General features: G+C 49.0%; 1 protein-coding gene across 2 annotated transcripts in view; it reads right to left on the minus strand.

Annotated features, from left to right (window-relative positions):
* Nucleotides 1-11,409: 11,409 nt before the first annotated feature.
* Nucleotides 11,410-12,317, minus strand: part of EYA2 (EYA transcriptional coactivator and phosphatase 2) — a 142,489-nt gene continuing 141,581 nt past the window's right edge. For both annotated transcript variants that reach the window (XM_066586102.1, XM_066586101.1), the window contains exon 17: nucleotides 11,410-11,959. In XM_066586102.1, the coding sequence (XP_066442199.1) occupies nucleotides 11,879-11,959 (81 nt within the window). In that variant the 3' untranslated portion in view covers nucleotides 11,410-11,878. The remainder of the gene's footprint in view (nucleotides 11,960-12,317) is intronic.

The raw sequence follows: 12,317 nt of genomic DNA on the forward strand, positions 1-12,317 counted from the left end.
TTATATTAGTTATTGGATACGGTACGGTTACCCCCAAATACCGTAGGCCTTTTTCCTGCCAACAGAAAAGGAGCTCTGTGTTTATAGTCTGCTGAAGGTCTTGGGAGAGATTTAACCCCAAAATTTGGGATTTCCCGACATTAAGTTTATAAAAGGATATTGTGTAGAGATGAGCGAGCGTACTCGGATAAGCACTACTCGCTCGAGTAATGTGCTTTATCCGAGTATCGCTGTGCTCGGGGTCTAAAGATTCAGGTGCCGCTGCGGCTGACAGGTGAGTCGCAGGGGAGAGCGGGCGGGAGAGAAGGAGAGAAAGATCTTACCTCCGTTCCTCCCCGCTCTCCCCTGCAGCTCCCCGCTCCGTGCCGGCACCCGAATCTTCAGGGACGAGCACAGCGATACTCGGATAAAGCCAATTACTAGAGCGAGTAGTGCTTATCCGAGTACGCTCGCTCATCTCTAATATTGTGTTAAATTGGTCTAAGACTATCATGGCTTTCCTCAGTGATGTAAGGGGGTTAGTTACTGTCAGAATTACATCATCTGTGAATAACCCTATCTTGTGTTGACGTGACCCCTTCAAGACTCCCCGTATCTCCATGTTCAATCTCATGGCCTCTGCTAATCGTTCAATGGTGAGAACAAACAATAATGGGGACAGCGGGCATCCCTGCCTCGATCCATTTGATATGTTAAAGGATTCAGACAATGTGCCGTCCACCAACACCCTCGCTGTAGGGGAAGAATACAGGGCCCGGATGCCACGGACAACCGCCTCGCTGAAGCCAAACTGCCTCGGGGTTTCAAAAGCATAGCCCCAATGCACCGTCAAAGGCTTCTTCTGCATCGAGAGCTAGCATTACAGTTGGTGTTTTAGAGGCTTCCACCAAGTGCATGAGGTTGAGGATCCGTCTCGTGTGATCTGAGGCCTGCCGGCCCTTGATGAAGCCTATTTGATCTGATCTGATCACTATACCCACCTATAGAGTCACAGATGAGGACAGCTCAGCTCCTCCTCCCAGTACCTCATATCACTGAGCATGCTCACTACACTCTCCTATAGAAGTCACAGATGATATAGACAGCTCACCTCCTCCTCCCTATCATATCACTGGGCATGCTCACTGCACTCCTACAGATGTCACAGATGATGGAGATGGTTCAGCTCCTCCTCTTTGCCCATGATATCAATGAGTCGTTATGGATGATGCAGATGGGTCAACCCCTCCTCCCTGGACTGAGGACATTTTTTTAGACCTGTCTTTGTTGTAGTATTGGGGGCTTCGGTGCTCTTATTGCAGATGTTTCACTTGCTTCTCTTTAACCTGTCTACAGATTTTGGTTGGTCTTCAGTCAAGTTGTAGGAATAGATATGAGTGAGGTCTCGGTGTGGCGGTGTAGTCATGTGATCAGGATGTGCGCTGGGAACTTCACATGTAGTGTACTGGGGATGTGATGAGGATTCCGTGTTGGAGACTTTCACATCGGAGATCCGTATTCCTGAACACCATCAAGAAGAGTATTAGGTCTCCGCACAAGGAAATGTTTGGGATGCTCCCTGACTGGGATGTGCGGGACTAAAAGGGGTGTGTGTCTCTAGTGGCCTCCGTTTATGGTGGTTTCACACATTGTTTTAGGAAAAATCCATGTATTTTACTGCAAAAACCACCATGGCCCAATGTTCTCTCTAGGAAAGTTATGAAACACGGTACACTTTTTTGGGGCCTCACCATTTTATTCATGTGGTCCTGGTTGTGTACATTATTGTGATATTATCTATTGTGCGCTGTTATCTACAGTCCCCACCAGCAAAGCTCCCATCCTGGTGGGGTTTTGTGTCCTGCAGCGCCCTCTGCACAGTACAGATGCCCGAGAGGGACATTTAGATGCCACACTTGGTTGTCTTCAAGCTTCGCTTTGTCACCATAACAAGGAAAGTAGCCGCAATGTATCAGGATATTTGACTGCGGTTTTGGGTGTGATTGGAGTATAAGATATGATGTAAGACAGTACCAGGCACCAATTTGACTGCCCTTCGTTACACTGTTCACCTGTAGTGAGGGTCTGAGTGTCAGTCAGTGTGCCCAGGTGAGAACTTGGGCTCTGCTACCTGTATCCTGTGGGAACCAGTACCTGCATGCTGAATCCTGAGAAACACCATCAGCAAGCTGGATTCATTGTTTCAAGGGGTTCAGAATTATAAAACACGTGGCAGCTTTCTTTCAGGGCAGCGCCACCCCGGTCCCTGGGTTGCATCTAGTACTGCAGCTGAGCTCCAGTGATGTGGATGAGGTTGAGCTATAATACTTTGCACCTGTGCAAATGTAATAGGTGATAGACGATACAGATCCCAATGCTGTAATTATGATCGGACGCCGTTAATATTAGGACGCTCAGTCCCCCTGCCACGTACACTGTGGATTCTACTACATGCTGGGACGCCCCCTGCTGTAGATTCTATGTGACAAATCGTAGGAGACTCCTAATCAAAGTACTAACAACCGCTTGTCCGTGAGTGACTGAGTTACATGCTCGTCCCCTGATCACATGACAGTGACATCATCACAGATCCTTCATCCTGAGTGAGTTGCATGCTCTGCCCCCGATCACATGGCTGTGACGTCATCGCAGGTCCTTCATCGAGTGAGTTACATGCTCCACCCCTGGTCACATGTCAGTGACATCATCACAGGTCCTTCATCGAGTGAGTTACATGCTCCACCCCTGGTCACATGTCAGTGACATCATCACAGGTCCTTTATCCTGAGTGAGTTGCATGCTCTGGCCCTGATCACATGACGGTTATGTCATCACAGCTCCTTCAATATTTTGACCAAATCCATCCATCATCACAGGTCCTTCAGTGCGTTACATGTGATGACATCATTTACAAGAGTATATTATAAGTGGCGCACTGCGCCACCAGAAACACTGATACTATAAACAATACTAATAACTAGTATCCATACACTGAGGGGCATCACTCCTTTCACGCGCACCACAATTTGTAGCAGAAAATCCCACACCAAAATCCACAGGTCTCACGTGTGGATTGAAAATGACTTAACCCGTTTAGGACAGGCCTAGTAATTGGTCCCAGGCTTTAAGCTCAGCTGTATGTAAAATTATGGCGGGGATTATAAAGCCCCCTGCTTCTGCAAGCAATCAGAGATAGGACAGGTTGTCAGCTGTTAGTCACAGCTGATAACTCGGAGGAGACGGCAGGAGGTTTTTTTTAAGCCTGTCTGTCTCCTCCTTCCCTTAGTACACAGTGCTCATTGAGCGTTGTGTACTAAAAAGTGAAAGTGTAACTTCCACCACGGGAGCCTGGGGGTCATGTGACTGCGGGGTTCCCTGCTACAGCAGAGCTACAGGGTCCTACTAGACCCTGACCAGCTCTGCCAGTGACTAATGTCACTACAGGGGTTGCTTTCCCCTGTAACTGGGGCTCCTATGGATGCCCCTGCTACAGTGGGAAAGTGTCAAATTAAAAAAAAAAATGTGAATGTTCCCCACAGGTCTTATATGACAGCGTGGGGGACATAGATAGTAAAAAACACAATTACATACATAAGTAAAGCAAAATTACAGAATAAAGCAACAATACATACATTTAAAAAACCCAAAGCCGAGGCTATAAGGGCCCTGTAATCCAAAACCATACATACTATATATCAAAACGTCCAAAACAAAATGAGGAGCCCGATCCCATACTTTATTTTAGCGTAAATTTACTAACTAAAGAAAAAATAGAAATGTAAAAAAAAAACCTTTTTATAAAAAGAAAAAAACTAGAAAAAAAGTCAATGAAAAAGATATTTTAAAAATAAATAAATAAAGAAATCGCCCTATATGTCGCGGAAAAAAAACGCTGCAAAAATTATTTTGTTAGCTAAACGAAAAAAAAAATAGGGCAGTAAAACCACCACATGGGTAGAATCCCTAAAAAGTGGCTGGTCCTTAAGGGGTTAAGGAAACGTTCAGGGATTCCACCTCTAGAAACTGCGCCAAAATCTGTGTCTTTCTGCAGCAGTTGTTGCCGTGGATCCGGGCCCAGATGTATGCCAGTGAGGCTAACTTCAGACTGGCGAGGGCGTCGTCCAGGTGGATCCCCGAGGATGCGAGGCGGTTTTATGTGAAAATAGCCTCGTCTCACTTCGGCGAAGCGGGGAACCTCCTGCAAATTCTCCCGTTGTTTTCAATTGGAGACCTGGCATTGCGTGCACCTAGCACATGGAGCGATGCTGCGCTATCTCAGGCTGATGGACACGTCACCTCTGACCGCCCAGGAGGGCCTCATCATGCACTGAGGTCGGGGGGCGTCCTGTCAGCATTGTGTTGTGTACTACGCTACAGCAGCTGCGTCTACCTCCAATCATAGACCTGCACTGAGCTATACTTCACCATTACACAGGAAGCTCTACAACTTTTTCTACCATTTCAAGATCTCTGCTTGCTGTCAGTTAATGGAAGCATTATAACATACAAAGGATGAAATGCAATCCTGACCTCACACTTCTCACAGCTGAAGGTTTGTTACAACTGTAACAATCCTATGACAGCACAGACTGATACATTGTAACAAACTATCAGAACAGGAGGGAGATCTGTGCTGCTTCGGAGGCTCATAAAGACTGGATCCAAACCCTCAGCTGTGTGAGCAGGACTGTCCGGATGGGGATTCAGCTTCTGGATGAAAGCAATGTTTCCATTCATTGACAACAAACAAAAGTCTTGAAAATGCTGAAGACTCAAAAAAGCAAACCATGAAGTTTTCATAGTACAATCATCAAGAAGAAGTTACATGAAACAAAAAAACCCCCCGCTGATGCCTCAGATACAGATTACATGCTCCTTAACAGAAGCTCCACCCCCAAAATGCAAACTGGACAAGGTGCCACCTAATATGAGCTCCTCCCCCAGAACATGGGCCAAACGGAAAATGTGTTCATTAATAGAAGCTACTCCCCCATAGCGCGACCCAGAGGGACAACGTGCCTCCTAATTCAGGCTCTTCCCCCAGAAGGTGGACCACACCGACAAAATGCCCCGTAATATATAGTCCTCCCCCAAAGCATGCACAAAATGGACAATGTCCCCCTAGTACTTACTCCTTCTTAAGAATGCAGTCCGCACAGATGTGTTCTCTAAAAGGAACTCCTTCCCCAGAACATGGGCCATAGGAACAATGTGCCCCCCACCTAATACATTCTCCTCCCCCCAGAACGCAAAACACACGGGTGAGATGCCCGCTAAGTACTTCTCCCTCAGAGCATTAGGCAGTTGGATAACGTCCCCCTAATACTTACTCCTCCCCCAGAATGCGGGCCACATGGACATGTTCTCTAATATGAACTCCTCCCCCAGAACGCGGGCCAGAGGGACAATGTGCCCCCTACTACATACTTTTCCCCCTAGAAGGTGGACCACACAAACAGACATGCTCCCTAATACATACTCCTCCCCCTAATACTTACTCCTCCCGCCAGGATGCGGGCCGCATGGACGTGTTCTATAAAATGATCTCCTCCTCCATAACATTGGCCAGAGGGACAATGTGCCCCCTAATCCATGCTCTGCCTCCCAGAACGCAGACTGCCTGAAGGACATGCCCCCTAATATGTACATTGCCCCCAGAGCATGGGACAAATGGACAATGTCCCCCTAATACTTACTCCTCCCATCACAACGCGGGCCGCATGGATGTGCTCTCTAATATGGAACGTGGGCCAGAGGGACGATGCGCCTCCTAATACGAGCTCCTTCTCTATAGCGCGGGCCAGAGGGTTGAGGTGACTCCTAATTCATGCTCTTCCTTCCGGAAGGCGGACCACATGCCCCCTAATACATGCTCCTCCCCCAGAACATGCGCCAGACGGACAGTTTCACCCCTAATAGTTACTCCTGCCTCAGAATGTGGGCCGCACGGATGTGTTCTCTAATACCATCTCCTCCCCCATAACGCGGGCCAGAGGGACATGCTCTTCCCCTCAGACGGCAGACCACATGAACTATATGCCCCTTAGTACGTACTTCTCTCCCAGACTATGGGCCAGACGGACAATATGCCCCTGAGGGCTTTTACCCACTAGCGGTTTTATTTATCGCTGTGATAGTTTGTGCTTTTGCTATTTTTGTGCGATGAGATTTTAACATTGGAAAGTCCCATTGGAAAAAAAGCAGCGATATCGCAGGGTTAGAAAAACGCTAGGGGGTAACAGCCCTAATACTTACTCCTCCCCCAGCATGCGGGCCGCACGGGCGTGTTCTCTAATACAAGCTCCTCCCCTCACTGCAGCCTCATGGAGAACAGCTTGGATTTCGCTGCAGGTCCTGAGATCCATCATCTGACATGGTTCCTCCGCTGATGTTCTCTGTAAACAATCAGTCAGTGAATCTCTGCAGCAGAAGCTGTATTCCACAATGGCGCAGGGTGAAAGAAAAGCAAAATACTGCAGCTTCACTTGTGGCAACCAATCATATTTTGTTGCTACAGGCCTGAAAATGAAAACAGAGGTCTGATTGGCTGTTATGGATAACAGCTCAATGTTGCCCTTTCTATGAGGTGGAGCGATGACATCACCTGCTGCACGTGGTGTCACCTTTGTGGCCATTCCCATAGCCGTGTATGGGTAGAGACGGCTTCTGGAGCTGCGGCCTTGGCGGGTGTTCCCGGCTTATAAAAACTTTGGGCTCGGGACACAGTGGGTGTTCCTGGCTTGTGGAACTGTAGACTCAGTGGGTGTTCCCGGCTTGTTAAGCTGCGGACTCAGTGGGTGTTCCCGGCTTGTTAAGCTGCGGACTCAGTAGGTGTTCCCGGCTTGTTAAGCTGCGGACTCAGTAGGTGTTCCCGACATGTTAAGCTGCGGACTCAGTAGGTGTTCCCGACATGTTAAGCTGCGGACTCAGTGGGTGTTCCCGGCATGTTAAGCTGCGGACTCAGTGGGTGTTCCCGCCATGTTAAGCTGCGGACTCAGTAGGTGTTCCCGGCTTGTTAAGCTGCGGACTCAGTAGGTGTTCCCGGCTTGTTAAGCTGCGGACTCAGTAGGTGTTCCCGGCTTGTTAAGCTGCGGACTCAGTAGGTGTTCCCGACATGTTAAGCTGCGGACTCAGTAGGTGTTCCCGACATGTTAAGCTGCGGACTCAGTAGGTGTTCCCGGCTTGTTAAGCTGCGGACTCAGTAGGTGTTCCCGACATGTTAAGCTGCGGACTCAGTAGGTGTTCCCGACATGTTAAGCTGCGGACTCAGTGGGTGTTCCCGGCATGTTAAGCTGCGGACTCAGTGGGTGTTCCCGCCATGTTAAGCTGCGGACTCAGTAGGTGTTCCCGGCTTGTTAAGCTGCGGACTCAGTAGGTGTTCCCGGCTTGTTAAGCTGCGGACTCAGTAGGTGTTCCCGACATGTTAAGCTGCGGACTCAGTAGGTGTTCCCGACATGTTAAGCTGCGGACTCAGTGGGTGTTCCCGGCTTGTTAAGCTGCGGACTCAGTAGGTGTTCCCGACATGTTAAGCTGCGGACTCAGTAGGTGTTCCCGGCTTGTTAAGCTGCGGACTCAGTGGGTGTTCCCGCCATGTTAAGCTGCGGACTCAGTGGGTGTTCCCGCCATGTTAAGCTGCGGACTCAGTAGGTGTTCCCGGCTTGTTAAGCTGCGGACTCAGTGGGTGTTCCCGGCTTGTGGAGCTTTGGGCTCAGGACTCGGCGAGTGTTCCCGGCTTCTGAAGCTGCAGGCTTGGGACTCGGTGGGTGTTCCCTGCAAGGCTGCTCCCTCTTTCCCCATGTAACAAGTCATGCTGTGTAAGGGCTTATTATATTAGCTGGCGTTTTCACGGCTGGCCGATATACGCTTCCATCTAAGCAGTTCCCCCCTCCACTCCGGTGTTTGCAATGGGAGGGGGTGGAGCTAAGCTCTGCTCCGTCCCACCCGCCCACTCCCATTGCAAACCGCTCGGAGGGGAGGAGGGAACTGCTCAGATGGAAGCGTATGCCGGCCAATGTACGCTCATGTAAATAAGCCCTAATAGTGAGGAAAACCCTAAGAACACAGAAGCTCTGGCATGGGTCTCCTCTAAGAAAGACAGAGCAGCAGACGGCGGCTGCTCCTCGATAATTATCGTAAATGCGTGAAGGCTAAGCGTTCAGTGTGAACGCCGGCCAATAACCGTTTGCTTTTTGTTCCTCCATTTTCTGCAGCATAAACTCCCCATTGCCTCGTTCACTTCCCGTTTGGTTTGAGCAGCGCTCGTTCCGTCCCTCCACTTATATGGCGAATGCGAAAGACTGAACGATTTTGAATGATTTCTCGTTTGAACGAGCCAATGATGTATCTGCCTGCCTAAACCGGCTGCGTGGGAGCGAACGAGCCGCGGTGAAATAATAACACCGTGCAACACATCAAGCAGATGGGCTCATGGTAGCCCGAGCGCGCTGAGTACATAGGATATCCGTTTATTCTGCCAATTCCACCATCTTTGGTTGCATCTAGCTTCTATGACTCGCACATGACCCCCTAACTCTCCGGCGGGTCGCTACGAGAACTGCCATACCAAATTTATAGATCGTTTCTGCTTGACTTGTATTTTTTTCAAACATATATAATTTTTGTAACTTTTTTTCTGCCGCCATCTTCTGCACGCAATAACTTCTTTATTTCTCCATCGACATAGATGTGCGAGGGCCAATTTTTAGCGGGACGTCCTGCAGTTTTTGTTGGCACCATTTTGGAATACATATGACTTTTTGATCGCTTTTATTGCATTTTTTCTTGGAGATGGGTGACCTTCACCGCGAGGGTAAATAATGCGTTACTTTGATAGATCAGACTTTTACGGACACAGCGATACCAAATATGTACTTTTGTTTTATTAACCCATTCCCGCTGCAGGGTGTAAGTTTACGTCCTGGCAGCAGGGTACTTCCCGCAACAGGACGTAAACTTACGTCCTGGAGATAGCGCGGGATCACATATGATTCCGTGCTATCCCGCAGCGGGAACCGGCTGTCGGAGATGCGCCCCCCGCTGTTAACCCCTTCCCTGCCGCGATCTAAGTAGATCGCGGCAGGGAAAGAGTTCACAGAGGGAGTGGACTCCCTCTGTGTCTCTGTCCGGCTCTCGCGATGTTATCGCGAGAGCCCGGCCTGTTGCCATGGTAACAGGACGCCAGATACTGTATTGCCTATGATCGCTGTATAAGCGATAAGGCATGGCAGAGCAGTAGCGATCATCAGGGCAGTGGTCAAAGTCCCCCAGGGGGACACAAACAGTGTAAAAAAAAACAAAGATTAAAAAAATGACTAAAAAAAAAAATGTAAAAAAAGAGTAAAAAGAAACATTTTTTTATGCTTTTTCTCAGATTAGCATAATAAAAGGTAAAAAAACAACACACCCCACATATTTGGTATTGTCGCGTCCGTAACGACGCATACAATAAGATGCACATGCTTTTGACTGTGCACGGAAAAAAACTGGAAAAAATGCAATAAAAGTGATCAAAAAACCCTGAAATGGTACCAGTAAAAACTACAGCTCATCTCGCAAAAAATAAGCCCTCACAGAGCGCCGTACATAGAAAAATAAAAACGTTACAGGACTTTGAATGCAGCGATTTGGGAAAAAAAAAAGATTTCCAAAAAAAGGGTTTTTATTGCAGAAAAGTGAAAAAAAAAAATGTAAGAATTTTGGTATCGTTGTAACCGTACCGGTCCGCAGAAAAAATGCAATGTCTCATTTATGCTGCATGATTAACGCTGTAAAAAAATCTATGTCAGAATTGATGCGTTTTCTCTCCCTGCGATCATAGAAAAAAATAAAAGTTTTACAATATAGTCTATGTACCGAAAAATGACGCTGATAAAAACTACAGCTCGCTACGCAAAAAACAAGCCCTCATACAGCCGCGTCCACGGAAAAATAAAAAAGTTATGGCTTTTGATAAACGGAGAAAAAAATCCGCCAAAAATTGTTGCGTCTTAAAGGAGATGTCTCGAGGAAGCAGTGATTTTTTTTTTTTGCCCAGTCCCCCTAATTACACATACATTACTAAGCCCCCCTGTAAATCACTTTCCTAGCTGGTTCGTACTTACCGTTCCAGCGTTTCAGCAACTTATAAAAGTTTCCCCAAGATGGCCGCCGGCTCTTTTCCCGTCGCTTGCTGCAGCCCGACGTGCGCGCTCCCGAGACGCTACCAGCTGTGTCTCCATGGCAACCAGACGCCCCGCAGCCGCCGACCAGTCACCCACCGCCAGGCAGCAGGTAACCGGCGCTAGCCCTTGGCTCCCCAGCGCTACGCTCCCGGCTCCCCAGCGCTAGACCCTGACAACAGACGAAGGCCCCGGAGCCCAGCGCTAGGTTCCGGAGCTTAGCGCTAGGTTCCGGAGCCCAGCGCTAGGTTCCGGAGCCCAGCGCTAGGTTCCGGAGCCCAGCGCTAGGTTTCGGAGACCAGGTGAAGGCCCCGGAGCCCAGCGCTAGGTTCCGGAGCCCAGGTGAAGGCCCCGGAGCCCAGCGCTAGGTTCCGGGGCCTTCACCTGGGTGCCGGAATCTAGCGCTGGGCTCCGGAACCTAGCGCTGTGGCCTGGGACCTTCACCTGTTAGAGAAGATCACCCCCAGACCCATCACTTACCTGGGCGGCTTCTCGGGGCTGCTGGGCTGGGCTTCTCCAGTTTCTGCACCTTCCTCTAACAGAGGAAGGTACAGAATGGCCGCTCCAGCGCGCTCCCGAGCAGTGACAGCTCGTCTGCGCATGCGCAGAAGAGCTGTAGCGGGGAGCACACTGAAGCGGCTCGTGCTGAATGGAGAAGACCGGACTGCGCAAGCGCGTCTAAAAAAGCAAGCTGCCGGCGAATTTAGACGGAACCATGGAGACGAGGACGCTAGCAACGGAGCAGGTAAGTGAATAACTTCTGTATGGCTCATATTTAATGCACGATGTATATTACAAAGTGCATTAATATGGCCATACGGAAGTGTATACCCCCACTTGGTGCCGCGGGACAACCCCTTTAAGCCCAAAATAGGCCATGTCATGAAGGGGTTAAAAGACGTATTGGCGGTCAGGAAGGGGTTAAATAAAGGATCTGGTTCATAACCTGAAGGTGAGGCTATTCGGTGTCCCCCGTGGAATCAGCAGGTTTTAATTCCTTCCTGTTAAGAACATTTTTGAAAGATTTGTTGCGCGGTGTAATTGTGAGCCACCCAGTCCGCCAGGGCCGTAGACACAAGTGAAGACCGCAGTGTTTGTAAAGCTGCACATCGCGGAAGAAAACCCCACTTGTAATTGGATGCATTTTGTCACAGTGTGTCAGCGCAGCTTCCTGCGGGACGAGGTGCCACAATTGTTGTTACGGTGACTAACAGTACCTGATGGCAGATGGAGGCGGACAATAAGGGCCACTGCCACTCTTTTCCCCAAAATGTAAACGTTTTTGTGTTTTTTATTGATTGCCTTTCATCCAGGACAATGTTCTGCCTTGTATAGAAAACCCAGAGCTGGCCACAGAGGGGCGCTGCAGACACATGCAGAGTCCACGTCCCAGCAGGTGGAAAACAAAATCTTATAGTCCTCAATTAAAACTAATGTACAAGACGCACACTCCCGGAATTATTAAATATGATCCATCTGACCCCGCCCACCGCGACGGACAAGGAAAAGGAGAGCGAGGAAAGGACAACAATATGAGACAAGTCCATAAATTAGACAAAACAAAAAAAATCAACAGTTTGACTCCTCTGTCCATGAAGTCCGGGTCAATGAGCTGTGGGAGTCGGCGTGGCCTCATCCTGGAACGAGTCCCTTGTGCTTATAAATAGTCCGGGTGGTATAAGACCCCAAGCAGCTCCAGCACTCAGCGACGGCCCCCGCGTATCTATCGACAGCTGAGCGTGCTACAAGTACTCCAGTTCCAGCGCGTGTCGTAAGGCCTCCAGGTCCGCATGGCAGGAGATCCGCCAGAATGGCATGTTGTGCTGCAGCGGAAAAGGCAAAATGTAAGAAAGGGGTTACAGGGTGGAGGGAAGCAGAGACCCCTGATATCTGCTTACAGTAACACAGTATGTTGGGCTGAAGGGAGACAATGTCCATCCAGTTCAGCCTGTTTCCACCCCGTCTTGTTGATCCAGAAGAAGGCAAAACGAAAAAAAAGGTTTGGTTTGGTGTCGCCAGTAGGGCAATGGGTGATTGTTCTCATAGAGAGATACCGAGTCATCCTGTAGATAGGAGACCTTGTAATGGCCCACAATGCATGATGTTACAGCAGCTTTCGGGATATCTCACCCCCTTCATCAGGCTAATGAATGAAACTAGTTTGGATGGCGCATAATTATA

The sequence above is a fragment of the Eleutherodactylus coqui genome, chromosome 13 (assembly GCF_035609145.1).
Source record: "Eleutherodactylus coqui strain aEleCoq1 chromosome 13, aEleCoq1.hap1, whole genome shotgun sequence".
Classification (NCBI taxonomy): domain Eukaryota; kingdom Metazoa; phylum Chordata; class Amphibia; order Anura; family Eleutherodactylidae; genus Eleutherodactylus; species Eleutherodactylus coqui.